Here is a 21,843-nt window from a genome sequence, read left to right as displayed (position 1 = left end):
GAAACCGAATCACCATCTGCTGAGCTGCTCCTGCCGCCTGTCCCCCCCCCCCCCCCCCCCCGTATACATTACCTGAGGCTGGCTCCCGGGCATCTTCTCCGCATTGCACGGCTCTGTTCCGGCTCCATCCCGGCGCTTCCTGTGTTACTCCGTGACCAGGAAGTTCAAATAGAGCGCCCTCTATTTGAACTTCCTGGTCACTGCAGTGACACAGGAAGCGCCGGGATGGATGGAGCCGGAACAGAGCCGTGCAGCGCGGAGAAGACGCCCGGGAGCCAGCCTCAGGTAATGTATACTTGATCGGATCGGCCGCCGCTAGCGACGCACACTTTACCCGCGGGCGATCGAGGGTAATTTCCCGCACGACGCGATCGACGGACCGATCCGATTTCGGGAGGAAATCGGGTCGGCGGCTGCGTTTACCGCGAACGATTGGCAGCAGATTCGATCCCAGGATCGAATCTGCTGTCGAAATGGCCGCGAATCGAGCCAGTGTATGGCCTGCTTAAGGATTTTAAATTGTATCCTTTGTGCAACTGGCAGCCAGTGAAGGGACCAACAGAGGGGGATTGGGCTGGAGAAGCGGGAGGAGAGGTGGATGAGTCGTGCAGCAGAGTTCATGGTGGACTGTAGCAGGGCTAAACGGTTGGCAGGGAGGCCGCAGAGCAGAGAGTTACAATAGTCGTAAAATAAAAAAAGGGCGTGCACCAGAAGTTTGGTAGTGTCTTGTGTGAGAAAAGGACGGATGTGGGAGATGTTTTTTAGGTGGAGGATACAAGAGGAGGATAGTTTGTCAATGTGTGATTTGAATGAGAGACTTGAGTCCAATATTACAACTAGGCAGTGAGCCTGGGGGCAGGTGTTATAAAAGTGCCTGCCATCAACAGAAATAGTGATGTCTGGCAGGGGCATTGAGTTGTGAGGTGGGAAAATTACCATTTTAGTCTTGCCCATATTGAGTTTTAGAGAACAGGAGGACATTAAGAAGGCAATTGCAAATGTAAATCTGGGTATCATCAGCATATAGGTGATATTGGAAGCCAAAGAAACCGATGAGCTGACTAAGACAATAAGTGTAGATAGAGAAAAGGAGAGGTCCGAGGATCTATGGTAGGACATTGGATTATGACTATGGTAGGGATTAGATTGCGAGTTCCTCTGAGAGACAGTCAGTGACATGACTATGTACTCTTTAAAGTGCTGTAGTTGATGTTGGTGCTATTTAAATACATAATAATAATAATAATATGGTGGGACATTATAGGCACGATTAGATTGTGAGCTCTAAGGCCAGTCAGTGACATGACTGTGTACTCTGTAAAATGCTGCAGAAGATGTGAGTGTTATACAAATACATAACATTAGGGTTGGACATTAGACTATGACTATGTCAAAGACTTTTAGCCAGACCTTCACTGCTGTTTTGAGGGGGTACAGTTCTTTCCTGATTGCATAGAACGTTCTGCAAGCTTTGGCTTTTAGGGACTTTATGGCTGATTTAAAGGGACTCCGAGCTAAAATCAAAATCTGAACTTACCTGGGGCTTTCTCCAGCCCACCGTAGGTCGGGAGGTCCCTCAACGTCCATATGGCTCTTCTCCCAGGGCCTGGTCAGAAATGGCTCCCCGGCCAGAAGCCATTTTCTGCTAGGAAATTGTTTTATAGTTGTAATTTCGTATCAGTGAGGGTCACACTGTAGTCTGACCCAGTCCTGACTCAGACAGGAACTGCCACTTAAATACCTGATGTTTAACTCTTTCAGGCAGAGAAAGAAAAAAAGGAACACAGCATAGTTATGTAATTCACACTCATAATGCATGCGTTATGCAACTGGCCACTGTGAACCTAGCCTAAAATGCATATTAATAAGGTGTGTAAACCTTTCCTGTGAGAAAACTCAGGAGAAATGTTGATTGAATAAGACCCCCGTGTGTTATTGATTTATAAAGTGCCAACATATTCCGTGGTCCTGTACAAAGTAAGAAACAAATATGGGGTGCAAAATAATATAGAAAATGGTATACAATATATGAAATACAAAGTTGGTACAAAATACAGAATCGGTAGAAAATACAGATCACAGTGACAAAATTAATATGAATAAATGTGGAACACCATACAAAACACAAAAGGGAAAAGAGAGTCCTGCCCTTATGAGCTTAAAATTTAAAGGAATGGGGGGGGGGGGGGGGGGGGGGTTACAATATTCATACCTAGAGGCAGTGTGTTTTAGGTTATCTAGTAGGAGTACAACTTGGCCAGAAGTAAGAAGGGGAACTGGCCTAAGGTAGAGAGTATGCTTGTCAGAAATATGAGTTTTGAGGGCACGTTTAAAGTTATCAAAGGTTTGAGAGTGATGGATGTGCTGTGGCAGGGGATTCCAGAGGAGGGATGATGCACATGCAAAATCTTGTACACGTTCATGCCACGTGCAGATCTGAGATTGCTGTTAGGTTGGTATCTGGAAACTAGTGAGGAGACGTACAAAGGAGAGAGATTGTGGAGAGCTTAGTAAGTTAGATTTAAGAAGTAGAACTGGATCCTCTGGTTAATTGCTCCACTACTATTACTAACAATCACTGTACAATTTTACATTTTCCTGTGTTCCGTAAAACATAGCTTTTTTTCTATAGGGTGAACAGGGCCTAAGCCTACACAGAAGGTATGCATGACTGTGGCCAGCAAATCACAGCTTTACAAATTACCTGACCAAACTGGTCACCTGGTTCTCTGAATTCTGTTACTCTGTGCACCGTACTGCTTCACTTCTGCTTTCATAGGACTGTTCTGAATGAACTGCCTCCATGTTCTGATTTATATTATGTGGTAACATCACGGCTTGGTAAGCTCTCTGTGTGGTTTGCTCAGCTACTTCCAGATGCCGTAAAACTGACCACATTTCTGCTGCCCAGAAACAGAAGGCTTTTTATGGAGATATGCAATGAAACTGCCTGAATTTGTTTAAATCACATCAGCCAGCTTCTCCACTGGCAAGCGAATATCTAGAGAGCAAACACATCATTAAGAAATGCAGCCATGCCATGTAAGGAGTGGATCTTTCTAACAAAGGCCGACTTCAATAAAGGTCACACCTGACTATGTAACCTCGGTTATTCATCAGAATCAAATGTGACAACTGGTATAAGCAAAATCAAGCAGGAGTAACGAAACATACAAAAATACTGAAGTTTGTTCTGTACAAACAATAATAGAAGATGAGCATCGTGATATTTACAGGATTACCTCTAAACACCACTCAGGAAACATAATTCATGCACAACACATTCTGTCATTTCACTTTATTACAATAAACCCTTCTTTTGCCAGCAGCTGTATTGTAAACCCTTTGATTCGGTGCAATGTTTTTCCATCTTTGTACTCGTGAACTTTTTTTTTTTTAATGGGCTGCTTAAAGAGACTCTAAAGCCACTTCAAAAAGGGCTTTTTACCTACAAACACAGGCAGCGATCCGCGCTGATAGACGCGTGTAGAGGCAGAGCTGCAGCCGAAAGCTCTGCCTCTCACGGAAGCGCTCCCCGCAATGTCCCACAGGGGATTTGGGGGGTAAAAACCCTCGTTCTGCTGCAGGATAGTGGCATTTAACGGGGCAAACATGCCTAACATAAATAAAAGGTAAAAAGCAGTTTTTAAACTGGCTTCAGACTCTCTTTAAAAGAAAGCCACCAAATAGCTTACCTACTCCAGGTTCCCATCACTGCCTCTTCCGTCCGGTCAGCTCTGCCACTTAAATACCTGATGTTCAACTCTTTCAGGCAGAGAAAGAAAAAAAGGAACACAGCATAGTTACAGTGGTTTGCAAAAGTATTCGGCCCCCTTGAAATTTTCCCCATTTTGTCACATTACTGCCACAAACATGAATCAATTTTATTGGAATTCCACGTGAAAGACCAATACAAAGTGGTGTACACGTGAGAAGTGGAACGAAAATCATACATGATTCCAAACATTATTTACAAATCAATAACTGCAAAGTGGGGTGTGCATAATTATTCAGCCCCCTTTGGTCTGAGTGCAGTCAGTTGCCTATAGACATTGCCTGATGAGTGCTAATGACTAAATAGAGTGCACCTGTGTGTAATCTAATGTCAGTACAAATACAGCTGCTCTGTGACGGCCTCAGAGGTTGTCTAAGAGAATATTGGGAGCAACAACCCCATGAAGTCCAAAAAACACACCAGACAGGTCAGGGATAAAGTTATTGAGAAATTTAAAGCAGGCTTGGGCTACAGAAAGATTTCCAAAGCCTTGAACATCCCACGGAGCACCGTTCAAGCGATCATTCAGAAATTGAAGGAGTATGGTGCAACTGTAAACCTACCAAGACAAGGCCGTCCACCTAAACTCACAGGCCGAACAAGGAGAGCGCTGATCAGAAATGCAGTCAAGAGGCCCATGGTGACTCTGGATGAGCTGCAGAGATCTACAGCTCAGGTGGGGCAATCTGTCCATAGGACAACTATTAGTCGTGCACTGCACACAAAGTTGGCCTTTATGGAAGGGTGGCAAGAAGAAAGCCATTGTTAACAGAAAAGCATAAGAAGTCCCGTTTGCAGTTTGCCACAAGCCATGTGGGGGACACAGCAAACATGTGGAAGAAGGAGCTCTGGTCAAATTGAACTTTTTGTCCAAAATGCAAAACGCTATGTGTGGCGGAAAACTAACACTGCACATCACTCAGAACACACCATCCCAGCTGTCAAATATGATGGTGGCAGCATCATGCTTTTGTGGTGCTTCTCTTCAGCAGGGACAGGGAAGCTGGTCAGAGTTGAATGGGAAGATAGATGGAGCCAAATACAGGGCAATCTTGGAAGAAAACCTCTTGGAGTCTGCAAAAGACTTGAGACTGGGGTGGAGGTTCACCTTCCAGCAGGACAACGACCCTAAACATAAAGCCAGGGCAACAATGGAATGGTTTAAAACAAAACATATCCATGTGTTAGAATGGCCCAGTCAAAGTCCAGATCTAAATCCAATCGAGAATCTGTGGCAAGATCTGAAAACTGCTGTTCAGAAACGCTGTCCATCTAATCTGACTGAGCTGAAGCTGTTTTGCAAAGAAGAATGGGCAAGGATTTTAGTCTCTAGATGTGCAAAGCTGGTAGAGACATACCCTAAAACACTGGCAGCTGTAATTGCAGCAAAAGGTGCTTCTACAAAGTATTGATTTAGGGGGCTGAATAATTACGCACACCCCACTTTGCAGTTATTGATTTGTAAAAAATGTTTGGAATCATGTATGATTTTCGTTCCACTTATCACGTGTACACCACTTTGTATTGGTCTTTCACGTGGAATTCCAATAAAATTGATTCATGTTTGTGGCAGTAATGTGACAAAATGTGGAAAACTTCAAGGGGGCCGAATACTTTTGCAAACCACTGTATCTGTGTGCTTGGCACTGTACATACACATGTCTATCTCATCATGTCACATGTCACCTTGCGTATCCTTTAAAGTCTATGTTCAATCTCCATTGCAATTCACATCCATAATGCATGCGTTATGCAACTGGCCACTGTGAACCTAGCCTAAAATGCATATTAACAAAGTGTGTAAACCTCTCCTGTGAGAAAACTCAGGAGAAATGTTGATTAAATAAGACCCCCGTGTGTTATTGATTTATAAAGTGCCAACATATTCCGTGGTGCTGTACAAAGTAAGAAACCAATATGGGGTGCAAAATAATACAGACAATGGTATACAACAACATATGAAATACAGAGTTGGTACAAAATACAGAATCGGTAGAAAATACAGAATTAGTAATCACAGTAATTAGTAATCACAGTGACAAAATTAATATGAATAAATGTGGAACACAATACAAAACACAAAAGGGAAAGGGAGTCCTGCCCTTATGAGCTTACAATCTAAAGGAATGGGGGGGGGGGTTACAATATTCATACGTAGAGGCAGTGTGTTTTAGGTTATCCAGTAGGAGTACAACTTGGCCAGAAGTCAAAAGGGGAACTTGGCCTAAGGTAGAGCATATGCTTGTCGGAAAAACGGAGTTTTGAGGGCACGTTTAAAGATATCAAAGGTTGGAGAGTAACGGATGTACTGTGGCAGGGGATTCCAGGGGAGGGGTGATGCACATGCAAAATCTGACACCTGACTATGTAACGGAACAGCTTTTTTCATCAAGCGGTAGCCATACTTAATGCAGAACCCCGCTAGAGCTGCTAGGACTTGAAAGTAATCAGCACAGAATGAACAATTCAAACATTGCTTACTGCCACTATACTTGCATAATGTCCTTGACTTGTAATATACACACTGTTTGTCCTTGCGTTGTTTTTGTTTGTGTTTGTTAACCTCCCTGGCGTTCTATTAAAATCGCCAGGGAGGCTGCGGGAGGGTTTTTTTTTTATAAAAAAAAAACTATTTCATGCAGCCAACTGAAAGTTGGCTGCATGAAAGGCCACTAGATGGCGCTCCGGAGGCGTTCTTTCGATCGCCTCCGGCGCCCAGAATAAACAAGGAAGGCTGCAATGAGCAGCCTTCCTTGTTTTGCTTATATCGTCGCCATAGCGACGAGCGGAGTGACGTCATGGACGTCAGCCGCCTCCGATCCAGCCCTTAGCGCTGGCCGGAACTATTTGTTCCGGCTGCGCAGAGCTCGGGCGGCTGGGGGGACCCTCTTTCGCCGCTGCTCGCGGCGGCGATCAGGCAGCACACGCGGCTGGCAAAGTGCCGGCTGCGTGTGCTGCTTTTTATTTCATAAAAATCGGCCCAGCAGGGCCTGAGCGGCGACCTCCGGCGGTAATGGACGGATATACTCGTCCATACCGTCAAGGAGGTTAAGCAACTGCCAAGACAAATTCCTTGTAAGTGCAAACTTACTTGGCGGAATAAAACAGATTCTGATTCTGAACCTCGGTTATTCATCAGAATCAAATGTGACAACTGGTATAAGCAAAATCAAGCAGGAGTAACGAAACATACAAAAATACTGAAGTTTGTTCTGAACAAACAATAAGACAGAAGATGAGCATCGTGATATTCACAGGATTACCTCCAAACACCACTCAGGAAACATAATTCATGCACAACACATTCTGTGATTTCACTTTATTACAATAAACCCTTCTTTTGACAGCAGCTGTATTGTAAACCCTTTGATTTGGTGCAATGTTTTCCATCTTTGTTGATATACTTGCCAATGAGCCAAGACAACTACAGGAATGTTAAAGTACTCCTGAACTTTTCTTTTTTAATGGGCTGCTTAAAGAGACTCTAAAGCCACTTCAAAAAGGGCTTTTTATCTCCAAACACAGGCGGCGATCCGCGCTGATAGACGCGTGTAGAGGCAGAGCTGCAGCCGAAAGCTCTGCCTCTCACGGAAGCGCTCCCCGCAATGTGCCACAGGGGATTTGGGGGGTAAAAACCCTCGTTCTGCCACGGGATAGTGGCATTTTAACGGGGCAAACATGCCTAACGTAAATAAAAGGCAAAAAGCGGTTTTTAAACTGGCTTCAGACTATTTAACCATCTGGGCGTTACGGACGAGCTCGTCCAGTAACGCCGCGGTGGATTTCCCAGGCCCTGGTGGGCTGATCTGCATAATTTTTTTTTTAAACACGCAGCTAGCACCTTACTAGCTGCGTGTCTTACCCGATCGCCGCTGCCATCTGCCGTGAAAGAGCCCACCCCACAGACCCCTTGCGCAGCCTGGCCAATCACCGCCAGGCTGCGCTATGGGGTGGAGTGGGACTCCCCCTGACATCACAACGTCATTCCGTTCGTCGCCATGGTGACGGAGGAAGCCCTACAGGAAGTCCCGTTCAGAACAGGATTTCCTGATGGGTTTGATCGGAAGAGTGGGAGGGAGGGAGCAGGGAAATATGTAGCTAGGGTTGGGCTAGCTACATGATAACAAAAAAAAATTAGGTGAAAAAAAACCACCTGCGGCCATGAGGATTTAAAACGCCAGGGGGGTTAAAAGAAAGCCACCGAATAGCTCAGCTACTCCAGGTTCCCATCACTGCCTCTTCAGTCCGGTCAGCTCTGCCATTCTGCCGCAGTATCCTTTCGTAAATGCCGGCATCTTCACAGAAATGGTGCTGACCCGGAAGTACGACAGAAGTACTTCCGGGTCAGGGCCATTGCTGTGAAGATGCCGGCATATGCGAGAGGACTCTGTGGCAGAACTAACAGGACAGAAGAGGCGGTGATGGGAGTAGCTGAGTTATGCAGTGGCTTTTTTATTTTATTTTTTTAACAGACCATTATTAAGCCGGAGGTGCGGTGCAGGTGGGCATGGTCAGGGGAGAAAGGGGTGTTCGTAGCAGGAGAGCTGCCAACCCCACCCAAATTTGTTCTTCACCACTTGAAGATTTAAATGGATTCAACAGAGTAGAGCGGGGACCACAGGGGGAACTAGACAAAAAGGATGGTGCTGTGTCATATGCCACAGCATCACATATACAATGGTATAATGAAAAGGCAAATACCCACTCAGTTCAAGGATACATTAAGGATGCAGTCCTATCACTGATTATAGAGAAAAGACCCTACCACTAAACACCCACTTAGGGCTGGAACCCACTAGCGCAATTTTTTGAGTGTTTAGGGAGTGATTCAAAACGCTAGCGATTTCCATAAACGCTCAGCTAACACTAATCTTAAATCGTGACACAATTGCTGGTAAACCGCTTAGGGCCCATTCTCACCAGAGCGGGAATCGCACGATTCCCGCTCACGGCAAACCGCTAGCGGTTCTGCAAGAACCGCTACACAATGTAGCGAGTGGCAGTGTTCTCACTGCCACGGTTGCGGTTAGCGATAACCGCAACCGCGCTGCATGCAGCGGTTTGCCGGCGACGAGCGTTCCGCGATCGTGATTAGCGTGCATAGCACGCTAATCGCGATCGCTCCAAAACCGCCGCAGTGTCCAGTGATTTTTCCGCGCTAATCGCGGGAAAATCACTCCCGCAAAACGCCGGCGGTTATCGCCGGCGTTCCGCGATTTTAAGTGTGAACGGGCCCTTACACTTTTTAAAATCGCTACCAAAATCACCAGAAAACGCTCATGAAATCACTTACAAAACGCTCACGAAAAACGCTAGCGATTGCGATTAGCGAGAACGTTTTGTAGTGGGTTCCAGGCCTTAAAGTGATCTGTAAGCAAAATTTTGAAAACTTGTGAGATGAGTCTCACCCTAAGGGAGGTTTGTTAATTGTGTGGGCTTTGGGGTGCAGCAGGCATTTACTTACCTATAGCGGGCTACTCAGCACCTCTACCATCTATAATGAGGCCTCCATTTTCTGTCTCCCATGCCGCAGAACTGCAGGTTCCCACAGTGATGTCCTATGTCGCTGGGAGCCACAATGCATGCTGGGGGGACACACAATGCATGTTAGGAGATGTAGCTCCCATTGATGGGATTACATCTCCTGGCTAGATGTAACCACATCAATGAATTACCGTATTTTTCGGACTATAAGACGCACCTTTTCTCCCCCAAAAGTGGGGAGAAAAAGTTACTGCGTTTTATAGTCCGAATGTTGCAAATATTACCTATCTGGGCGCTTGCGTCTGCTAGTAGGCTTCTCATCAGTCGGCAGCAGCAGCATTGTCATCTGATGGCTTTCCCCCCCCCCCCCCCCCGTGCGGCATAGCAGCAGCCGCTGTACTGATCTGCAATGTGTCTCTTCTGCAATGCTTGTCTGGTCCCCGCGGTGAGGCAGCAGCGTGATTTCAAGTTTCCTGACTCGCCGCGCGGCATAGCAGCCGCTGTAATGCCTTATGAAGCTGGTCCATTTCTGAAAATCTTGCCGCCGATTATGTCCATGCATCAGCCTTGTGTAATTAGCGCAATCCGGGCACAGCAGGACACCCTCAGCTGCTATAACGGCAGAGACCTCCGAGGCTTCCGTACTCCCTTGGCTACTGGCGCCCTCTCATGACCTGCAGCACACGTGCGCCACAGGTCATGGGAGTGACATCATTAAACAGGGCAGTACGGAAGCCTCGGCAGCCTATTGGGCCAATATATATGACCTTATTTTGCAACTAATGTTCTATGAATTATTTATACTAAACATATAAGGTTTTTTTTTTTTGCTTCCGTGTCACTTTAAAAATAAACTTCACCGTAGTCCTGGAGTTCTACTGCACTGAAAAATGCGGCCAAACAAGAGTAAAATATCTGGTGCAAAGGACGACCCTAGGTGTGCTTTCAGCCTCACTCATCCTGATAAAAATGTACAACTCACCATATAATGCTGACATTAAGTTAGTTAAGGTAAAACACTCTTGAGGACAACAAAAGTACGCTTTCGTCAAAAATGACAAGTTAGTTAAAAGTTTGCTTTACCTCCCAGTTCTGCTGCATTCCTCATATCTCTGTAGGCAAAGTTTTTTCACATTGTATTTCTTCTGATAAAAAAAAACATGCAAGATAAGACATAAAACAGCCTCCTGCTATGCTGTTCTGAGGTTTCCAGCTGTGCAAGAGTCCAAAGATGTTGAGCTCATAAATACTATAACGTATCCTCAGTTATTCAGCCTCTTGTGAAATGTAACAGGACTTGACAATAGGACTTTTTGCTGTAATGTTTGAAATTAGACTTCAAACATGAACAAAGTTTATACACAGATCTTATACTAGGTTAATACCTTATTTCAGCATTCATAGGAAACGTATTTCAGAAGTTTGAGGTCTGCTATGTTTCAGGAGTAGAAGAGCTACCAGCTAATACGTATGGATACACAAAAAAAGTATCAAAGCCCAAAGCCTAGAAAATCATTATTGTAGCTCTGAATAGTGTCATAAAAGGTTGAAGCCTCTTTAATATCCCCCCCCCCCTCCTTCTGAAATATCATCTATGAGAATCGCCACAACTTCACACCTGTCTAGGTTTATCTCCAAGTGTGACAAAGTTAAGTAAATATTTGTTATAGCGTGAGAAAAAGTTAACATTTTTTAACCAGCATCTTATCACTGTCCATCATCTTATCTCCAGGACTACCAGTTACCATGTTAAAACCTCAAAAACATGCTATGCATCAAAGGGTTTAAACACAGAATACCAATAAAAACAGACAATCATTTAAAACCCTTTTAAACAGTATTTAAAGAAGAATTTTAATGATAGGTGTGTGTGTGTGTAGGTGTGTGTGTGTGTGTGTGTGTGTGTGTGTGTGTGTGTGTGTGTGTGTGTGTGTGTGTGTGTGTGTGTGTAGGTGTGTGTGTGCAGGTGTGTGCAGGTGTGTGTGTGTAGGTGTGTGTGTGTGTGTAGGTGTGTGTGTAGGTGTGTGTGTATGTGTGTGTGTGTAGGTGTGTGTGTGTAGGTGTGTGTGTGTAGGTGTGTGTAGGTGTGTAGGTGTGTGTAGGTGTGTGTGTGTGTGTAGGTGTGTGTGTGTGTGTAGGTGTGTGTGTGTGTGTAGGTGTGTGTGTGTAGGTGTGTGTGTGTAGGTGTGTGTGTGTAGGTGTGTGTGTGTAGGTGTGTGTGTGTGTAGGTGTGTGTAGGTGTGTAGGTGTGTAGGTGTGTGTAGGTGTGTGTGTGTGTGTAGGTGTGTGTGTGTGTGTAGGTGTGTGTGTGTAGGTGTGTGTGTGTAGGTGTGTGTGTGTAGGTGTGTGTGTGTAGGTGTGTGTGTGTAGGTGTGTGTGTGTAGGTGTGTGTGTGTGTGTGTGTGTGTGTGTGTGTGTGTGTGTGTGTGTGTAGACATTGCAAATTGAGACATTAAAAAATTAAGTTTACAACAATTTGGGCTACAGTCTGACACCACTTGTGGGTAGTAGCAGACTGGGCAGCCAAAGGATCTTCTGGTGGACCCTGCTCTCGATGCAGCGCTCGCAAGTGGAGTAAGAGGCCCACCCCATTCACTTAGAAGCCAGGGACGATTCAGCTATTTCACCGGAGGGGACCCCAGACTTCTTTCCTCGCCCCACCTCCTAGGGAACCCCTAGATTTTCCCCACTTCTATTCAGAGTGATGGCAGCAGAAGCAAGAGAACACTCACCCGATGCAGCCAGTTTAGGTCTCCAATCTGACCTGACCTCTGTAGGTGCAGCTTTCCCTCTACTTTCTGCAGGAGAACTAAGAAGTAGAGGGACCAGGAGTAGAAATGTTGCTATGGAGGACAGTTGGCTTGATACAATGTGTTGAAGCTGGCATTTCAGTATGTAAAATTATAACCTGGCAACATGATCATTTACATTTACCATATAGTGCCATGTTACATGGTCTTACATTTTTCCCATGTCCTAAGATGATGTTCAGCGCGATCATCTGGCATAACATCGTGCTGTGAGCCATTTTTATCGGATCATGTCTGCATTTTTATGGATTAACAAACAGTCACATTTAACTTTCTGTTTTTGCTATATAAAGCAAAACCCTATTTATTTCCGCAGAATAACTTTTCAGGGACTATTGTCTTTATTGCTTACTTTAGCAGCCATTGCAGGGTTCTGAATTGGTGATTCAGATGTTAAATGGAAACCTATTACCTACGTTACATTTATTAATGCCATTTTTCACCCAGTGTGAAGATGGAACTGTGCTTCTCTAACACCTTTAAATGGTTGGAGGTAAAAATATTGGACAGCCTATATTAGCTCCATTTCTGATGTGAAATGTGCCATAATATTGAAATTCAACAGCCATTTATTATAACGATTACACTACTCCATTTGTATCATGCCGCCGCAAGTGGTGCTTAAATGATAATGGAGAGTGCTTCAAAATATTCTGACAATTGTCTTTTCTTCCATTTCACATTTTAGCTATGAGATGTTAAACAATTTGAAACTTTATAAAACACAGGGTTTTTGTTTTTTTGACAAGATACAGAATTAGGCTCATCAAGCCTAGAGTGCATTGAAGTGGCTGAATAGAAGACATTCCTCCCAATTCAGTGCAGTTCTGCTGACCTAAAGGGTCGGTGCTGAAAACAATAAAATCTTTAACTAGTAATTTCCTTTCCCATTTTCAAACAATGTCATGCCCCTAAAAGAATAGGTCACACAATACAATTTTTTATGTAAAGTGATTACTAGTATATGTCTATCTCTGTACACAGAGCATGTTTTTGTTTTCACTAAGCTCATCTATCTTTAATAAGGTTTCTGAGCTGTTTTTAAAGGATACCGAAGTGACATGTGACATGATGAGATAGACATGTGTATGTACAGTGCCTAGCACACAAATAACTATGCTGTGTTCCTTTTTTTCTTACTCTGCCTGAAAGAGTTAAATATCAGGTATGTAAGTGGCTGACTCAGTCCTGACAGGAAGTGACTACAGTGTGACCCTCACTGTTAAGACATTCCCCTTTTTATCTCTTTCTTGCTCTCAGCAGCCATTTTCTGCTAGGAAAGTGTTTTATAGTTGGAATTTCTTATAAGTGAGGGTCACGCTGTAGTCACTTCCTTTCAGGACTGAGTCAGCCACTTATATACCAGAAGGGGATTTTGCATAGAGAGGAACATACCAGCAGGCACAGAGTGAGGGAGGGAGAAAGACACACCAAGCATTATACATATACACGCACACACACACCGAAATTCCTCTACAGAGACACAGAAACACACAGACTTAGCCACACACACAGCCTCAGCCTCTCTCTCTTCTACTCTGACTGACCTACACAAACTAGCTGTAATCATCCTGGAAGCAGGAAGGGTGGAGCTACATCCTGCCAGCTTGTTCTCCTCCCCTCCCTATCTATTGCATGTGAGAATAACTACAGAGGTGATAATTTAAGGACTGGATTGATAACATAACACTCTCACTGTAAAAGTTTATCACTACATGTTGAAAAGAAAAGCTTCTTTAGTGAATTAATACCTAGAATACTGATTGATGTGTGATGATAAGTTTTTACCTGTATTTTTATCACTATTATGATCTTAGTGAATTGAGAGCAAGGGGCAAAAGTACTAATTTATGCCCTGTGCCCCTGAATGCTTACTATTTTAATATATTAGAAATAATAGCATACCATTGCCTTTGAACTTATTATTGATTAGTAGGGATGATCGGAAACAGCAAATTCCGTTCCGCCGGAATTTGCGGATTCCGCCAGCGCTGAATTCCGTTGCTACGAAAATTCCGCCGGATTTTTACAAAATTAAAGTAATTGCAAATGGAACCTTGTTTATGCAAAATGATAGCCCATAGTACCTATTGTCTTGTCTTCCAGGGAATTGTAGGATTTCAAAAGCCAGCTTACATACATTGGCCAGGAATCGAACCCAGGTCTAGTGCTTGGTAGGCAGCTCTCCTCACCACTATACCACTAACACTACATGCTAAAGCCAGCCTAGCATGTACCATTATGATTTATTCAAGAGAAAAATGAGCTTGCTTAGGGATTTGTAGGATGTCAAAAGCCAACTCACATACATTGGCCAGGAATCGAACCCAGGCCTACCGCTCTGTAGACGGCTATCCTAACCATTATACCACCAACACTACATGCTGAAACGTCTTGGAGCAGACTTACTTCCTCCCTCCAAAAGACACACATACATCCCCATAAAATCATTCAACAGCAACTGCGTGCACAGTCTCTGTGGCACAACTGTTTAGCGCGTTTGGCTGTTAACTGCAAGGTTGGTGGTTCAAGCCCACCCAGGCATGGCCTTGCCTTTTGTGTTCAACAGTTGTCCGAAGAGAACCCCAGATAGCCATGTAGATTCATCTCGCTCTCTCTCTCTCTCTAGTAGGGATGGTCAACGCTTTCCGCGGAATTGTAAAATTGGTACAGTGCTCACATCTGCATCAATCTATGCTTGATGTACATAAAACATAGTCCTGTAAGGGAAAAACATGAAATGCAGTAAAAGTCCCAAAAAATCCACTTTTATCCTTGCTCACAACTTCACAGTCTTCTCATGGGTTTTGTAGTAATTTAAAATACTCTTACCAGCACGTATGGCTGACTTAATACAGATCAGCAAATAGGCTCAATGCAAAAAATCCTTGCAACCAAATCACCTTCACCATGCTAGGCTGGCTTCAGCATGTAGCATTGTAGTGTGTTGTGTTGGTAGTATAATGGTTAGGATAGCAGCCTACCAAGCACTAGACCTGGGTTCGATTCCCGGCCAATGTATGTAAGCTGGATTTTGCAATCCTACAATTTCCTAAGCAAGCTCATTTTTCTCTTGGATATATCACAATGGTACATGCTAGGCTGACTTCAGCATGTAGCATTGTAGTGTGTTGTGTTGGTGGTATAATGGTTAGGATAGCAGCCTACAGAGCGGTAGGCCTGGGTTCGATTCCTGGCCAATGTATGCAAGTTGGCTTTTGACATCCTACAAATTCCTAAGCAAGCTCATTTTTCTATTGGATATATGATAATGGTACATGCTAGGCTGGCTTTAGCATGTAGTGTTGGTGGTGGTATAGTGGTGAGGAGAGCTGCCTACCAAGCACTAGACCTGGGTTCGATTCCTGGCCAATGTATGTAAGCTGGCTTTTGAAATCCTACAATTCCCTGGAAGACAAGACCCTCCTCCCTCCGGGAGGGAGGGAGGAAGGGAGGAAGCAAGGAGATAAGGAAGACTGTTGAGTAGAAATATTGCTTTTTAGGCAGAAATCCGTTTGGTGGGGGGAAAAAAGTTGCATTCTGTAAAATTCCACGGAATTTCATAATTTTTCACGGAAATTCCACGATAGTGAACTAGCAATTCCGTTCCGTGTTAACGGAACGGAATCACCAAATTCCGGCCGGAATCACGGAATTTGTAATTCCGCGGAATCCAGCGACCATCCCTATTGATTAGTAGATCTTGAAGGGAGATGTTGAGTTAACGTCGGGAAATATCATCATAGCAGCACTTCTTACTGGGACGGGGTAGAAAGAAAATTATGGTATTTCAGTGTTCTTCCCATGATTTTTTTCCAGCTGGGTGGCATGAAAAAATGACAGGGTGGGGAACAACTGTGGAATGTAGGGGCGGAGCTTCTCTGTGCAACGGCTGGAGCTTCCAGCTAAATAAGCCTGGGGAGAACACTGGTATTTATGACTGGGTGTGGAAAGGGAAGGGCATAATGACAGGACTTGGTGTGCTAAGGCTGTGTTCCTCAGCATTATTTTGGTATGTACCTCATAATGAAAGTCTGCACTTCCCATGTACCCCATCAGACAGAAAAGATTATGTCAAGGTACCCCTTGAACCCTATAATTTTAATAGCAATACACTGTAATGGTTTATAAATTATTTCCAAACATTCACCATTTATTTTACTTAGCTAAAATACCAATTTTGTCTTGTTCATGTAGGATTTATCATTTTCAAAAACTAAAATTTTGTTATACATAATTAACTATGTCAAGTCCAAATACCCCTTCTGGACATCAGAACTACCCTCTGGGGTACATGCGACACAGGTTGAGACTATAGGTGTTAAGGGACACAGCACTGGCACTAATTGCTGGTTGTTTGTCAGGGGTGAGGAGTCCGTTAGGGATGGTCAATGGTTGATGCAAAAGTAATGGTAACGTTATACAAATTTATGCCAGATGAAAATGGACCAAAATGCAGCAGTTTATTTGTTGTCAAAAATAGGGACAACAAATCAAACCTATTTGTTTCTTACCATCTTGATTCCATGAAAAATAACTTGTCAAAAAAATGTATTTAGAGTCCCACAAGATAAATTATCTTTTTAAAAGTGTTACCCCTGTTCGGCCTACAAAACATACAAATATACCATCTCTGGTTTCATATTTGAAGCAGGAATGTAGAACAAATGAATATGGCAAGCAGCCCAAATATAAAAAGGCCAAGAAAAGGGACCAGTTGTTTGCCCTTTACTTGAAGCTAATCTCACCGACTCCTTTCTGATATTTATCGGTGCACACAAACTGCAATGGAAAAACATGCTTATTCAGCTGTGAAATAGATTACCTTTTAACAAGCGGCATACTGAGAGCCCAGCCAGCAGCAAAATCTGGGTATTTAAAAAAGGATGGATCTTCTGCAAATGCATAATGGTGAATTATAGTCGATTTTTCATCAAACAACGCTTTCCCTAAGAAGTGGTACTGAAAGACAAAAGGAAAAGAGATTTCAAACAGACGACGAGCTGCTTCAGTCAGAATTTATGTTACTAAAGTGTAAACTAGGGAAGCAGAACTTTGTGCAAGTGCCAATGGAAAATGGCAGAACCAAGCAAGTTGGCTGTATGAGACCATTAGGGATGGTCAATAATATGCAAATAATTAACAGTTGATGCAGGATCATGCACATTCTGTATGCAAACTTATGCAGCTTGAAAATAGCCCAATGCAATCCTGCCAAAGTGGAATCTCATTAGTTCATTTTTAGGCTGCATACATTTGCCTAAAAAACTTGCATAAATTTGCATCAACTCAGTTTTGCATCTCATTGACCATCTTAAACAAACAAAACATTAATATCGCGCTTTTCTCTTGGTGGACTCAAAGCGTCAGAGCTGCAGCCACTAGGACGCGCTCTATAGGCAGTAGCAGTGTTAGGGAGACTTGCCCAAGGTCTCCTACTGAATAGGTGCTGGCTTACTGAACAGGCAGAGCCGAGAGTCGAACCCTGGTCTCCTGTGTCAGAGGCAGAGCCCTTAACCATTACACTATCCTAATGACCAGGCTTCTGAGTCTCTGCTTCTGCTCTCAAAGCCCCAACCAGGACATTCTGATATGATGAAATAAATAAAGTTAAATAAGTATACTACAGATTTAGTTTGAAAAATACTGTGTACACTGGGATGGCCAGTAGAACATACAACTTACTCCTACATCAAAATTTCTAAGCAAAATGGTGTCCTTTTCCTAACACTAATCTTAACTGTCCGCCGCATAAACTATAAATACCAGGGCCGCCCGCAAGCGTCTGCTATTTTTGTAAAAGCATTTTCATGGCAGGCTGCCCTGGCGCCCACTATTTACCGGCGCCCGAATCTCCACATTAGCGCCCGCTTGTCACTAATTTGTATTGGAGTGCCCGAGTTGTCCAGTAGCAGTATGCACCCGAATTGTCTGATACCTTGCCACAGTTGGCTGCAGAATCCAAAAGAACACGTAGATGTAAACTCTGGGACATGTTTTTGAGACAGACAAGGGGCCACATTTTGAGAAGGCATCAACCGAACGCACACAGGCAGACACTCCTGGCAATTATAGACAGGCATAGTTGTAACGGCTGGGGGCTACTTGGGGTGTCTGTGTGAGTTTGATTGGTTCTGGTGCCTGATCTGCGTGTGGCAAACTGTCTGGTTCATGAGCATGTCCCAGAATTACCAGTGCTTATGGAGTACCTAATGTAAACGATGAAAATATAAGAAGGTCACCTGTTAAAAGACTTGAAGTTTAGAATAAGGAAGTGACAATTTATTGGCCAACTCTAAAAGATTTAAAGGGAAGGTTCAGAGACTATGAAACATAAAAACATCCTTATCCATTTACCTGGGGCTTCCTCCAGCCCGCGGCAGGCAGGAGGTGCCCTCGGCGCCGCTCCGCAGGCTCCCGGTGGTCTCCGGTGGCCGACCCGACCTGGCCAGGTCGGGCCTCTTCTGCTCTCCATTGTGCGGTCGACGCCGACGCGCTGACGTCATCGGACGTCCTTCGGGCTGTGCTGCGCAGGCTCAGTAGTTCTGAGCTTGCGCAGTACAGCCCGGAGGACGTCCGATGACGTCAGCGTGGACCGCACAATGGAGCGCAGAAGAGGCCCGGCCTGGTCAGGTCGGGTCGGCCAACGGGAGCCTGCGGAGCGTCGCCGAGGGCACCTCCTGCCTGCCACGGGCTAGAGGAAGCCCCAGGTAAGTGGAAAAGGATTTTTATTTATTTTTCATAGTCCCTGGACCTTCCCTTTAAAAGGAGTGAGCTTTTGGTCTGATAGATGTTCTTCAGACTCTTTTCACTGATCATCATCTTATATATTTAGACATCAGACGGAGACATGGATATTTTTTGCTAAAAAAAATAAGTGTTATGAAGACTTATTAAATACAACTGGACACCGGCAGGGTGCGTGGAGTATGTTTGCTAATATTTAAGACTTTACTAAGTTATTTACAATAAAGAGATACCACCTGTGAATATCTTATCTGCTTAGTAATGTTAGACCTATCCTGGAAGCATCATAAATCCAGGATTCACTGAGCTAAATCAAATAAAGCATATATATAATATTTCCTGCTGAAAAAGTAGTATCAAAAATTGTAACAGTACTGTACTTCTGTTGTGTACAGATTATTGTAATCACTCCAGGTGGAAGCCCACACTTCCAGTAAATCAAATCAACAGACTAAAGAGCTAAAAGACTGGTCAACTATCTGCTGGACAAGGGGCACTTGCATATGCTAACTCAGTCACATGATATCTCACGCGAGTGTAGATCTTGAAGCACAGTCAACAATCTGGTTAATACGAAGAGCAAAAAGACTCTTTTTTCTCTTCACTATATTGATAGGGGAGTACTGTATATCAAAACATTCAGTAAAAACACAATCACAAAAAGATTGTTATCTCTATCCGATCTTTGATCTGCAGTTTTGCTGTAAAAATTCCCAGATCACTTTACCCCTTTCTGATTTTAAACAGTAACCTTGACAAAAATAATGAATAAAATTGCCAATTTTTTAGCAACATTTAGTCAGTGTTTGCCCATTGTAAAATCTTTACTCTCCCCGATTTACTTTGTAAATTTATCACAGATGGCAATATCTTTAGTAATGGCAGATGATCTCAGCGGAATGTTCATTACTGAGAATTCTAAAGCCAGTTTAGTAGCAAAACAGTTTCTGTACAAAGCCAAACATGTAGGTAGAAAAAACAAAGCTTTGTAAAAGTAATACCATTTATTTATCAGGCTAAAAAAAAGTAATACCATTTATTTATCAGGCTAACTGATAAAGTTACATTTGAAAGCTTTTTCGGATCTAGTATATGCCTGAAGAAGGGGACTAGATCCCAGAAAGCTTGCATAATTTAACTAGCCATTTTTACAAAACTTTGTTTTTTTTCTACCTACTTAACCTCCCCAGCGGTATGGACAGAAATGTCCATCCATAAAAACATGCTGTGAACAGTATAAACGTGCATACACATCAATACTCTTCTGCACTGTATACTAGACCCTTGCTTGACACAGTTTGGCAAGTTACAGGAAAAAAAAAAGTTTTAAAAATACATTTTATCACTTTTTGCAAAGAAATCCTGGGAATTGAATGCCGGGGAGGTTAAAGGCAGTATAAAAACAGTGTGTCTCCCAGAATGCTTAGGGAGCAGGGGGGGGGGGGGGGGATTCTCCATGACAGCCAGCTTAGGATACACCTCAGTGGAATAGCAAGACAATATACAGCAGTATATAGCTATAGGAAGGGTTTCTGATGCTGACACCAGGATATTTAATGTAAAAGTGAGCATCCTGAATAATTTACTGTATTCTATAATATGTCGTTACAGTTTCTCTTAAAGGGAATGTCCAAGCAAAATAAAAAAAATGAGTTTCACTTACCTAAAATGTACGCATTGAACCAGTAACGAGTAAAAATGTATGTGTTAATGTTCCTGCACTAGCAGGAATGCGTAAAAATGTACGCAATGCGTCCCGCCGACCTCCGAGGTCGGCAAGCTGCCAGCGGGGGACTGGAGCAGCAGTGAGTGACTACGAGGGCACAGGATGGCTACATGGGGCTGGTAGAAGCCCCAGGTAAGTGAAACTCATTTTTTTATTTTGCTTGAACCTTCCCTTTAAACCCTTTAGCAGCAAATATATTTAGAGGCTTAAAAGTGCTCCAGGCCAATTTATTTTAGCACTTATTTGTTGCATTAACTGCTGTAAAGTGTATTTATGGCCACTTGTCACTCCAGGGGCAGTGTGAGACAATAACAGTGGATTTCTGCTTTCAGTTTCTATATTTTCTGCTAGCAGAGAGACATCAAAGCATTCCAAGAATTTACAGCACAACAATTTCTGCAGGCTGAGGTAAAACACTGAGCACTGATCTCAAAGGAGATAACTCCTTTGAAGCGGCTAATGGGTTAAGACATTCATAAGTAAAGTATTCTGACTGTGGTTCAGGCTGAGTCCTTGGCCGTACTCCACTGTTACCAACATACTTAGAAGGTTACTTGCTGCAGATAACAATGAGAGTTAACAATTTTTCATTTGCGAGAGTCACTGTACTGATGTTTTGCATGGGGTAACATATGACCCAACTCACACAAGATTGGTCTATGATTTAAAGGACGGCAAGGACATACCTTAGAGCTGTCATATCTTTGCAGTGTTTCCACGAGCTTTTGAACATTCACAGAAGTGTCCTCTTCACAGAAGAATATCCACGAGGAGTTCCTGCTATAGGTATCTGCAAAACTTTAATACATACAATGGGCTGTTTACACTTCATATATTAATACCGATAATGTAAGCTAAAGTGCATGCTGGGAAAGGAAGCACTACAGTCAGTGATGACATTTAAAGGGATACTGTAGGGGGTCGGGGGAAAATGAGCTGAACTTACCCGGGGCTTCTAATGGTCCCCCGCAGACATCCTGTGTTGGCGCAGCCACTCACCGATGCTCCGGCCCCGCCTCCATTTCACTTCTGGAATTTCTGACTTTAAAGTCAGAAAACCACTGCGCCTGCGTTGCCATGTCCTCGCTCCCGCTGATGTCACCAGGAGTGTACTGCGCAGACACAGACCATACTGGGCCTGCGCTGTGCGCTCTTGATGACATCAGCGGGATCGAGGACACGGCAACGCAGGCGCAGTGGTTTTCAGACTTTAAAGTCTGAAATTCCAGAAGTGAACCGGAGGCGGGGCCGGAGCATCGGTGAGTGGCCCCGCCTCCGGTTCACAGGATCAAACAAAAGAA

The 21,843-nt window shown here is 43.7% G+C and overlaps 1 protein-coding gene across 2 annotated transcripts in view; it reads right to left on the bottom strand.

The window, feature by feature from the left end:
* The window catches only part of B3GLCT (beta 3-glucosyltransferase), a 632,866-nt gene that overhangs the window by 184,298 nt on the left and 426,725 nt on the right, over positions 1 to 21,843 (bottom strand). For both annotated transcript variants that reach the window (XM_068267036.1, XM_068267037.1), the window contains 2 exons: positions 21,229 to 21,340; positions 16,895 to 17,031 (listed from right to left, as the gene is read on the bottom strand). In XM_068267036.1, coding sequence (XP_068123137.1) covers positions 16,895 to 17,031; positions 21,229 to 21,340 — 249 coding nt within the window. The remainder of the gene's footprint in view (positions 1 to 16,894; positions 17,032 to 21,228; positions 21,341 to 21,843) is intronic.

Source organism: Hyperolius riggenbachi, chromosome 2 (assembly GCF_040937935.1).
Source record: "Hyperolius riggenbachi isolate aHypRig1 chromosome 2, aHypRig1.pri, whole genome shotgun sequence".
Lineage (NCBI taxonomy): Eukaryota > Metazoa > Chordata > Amphibia > Anura > Hyperoliidae > Hyperolius > Hyperolius riggenbachi.
This window is presented reverse-complemented; position numbering and strand designations above follow the sequence as displayed.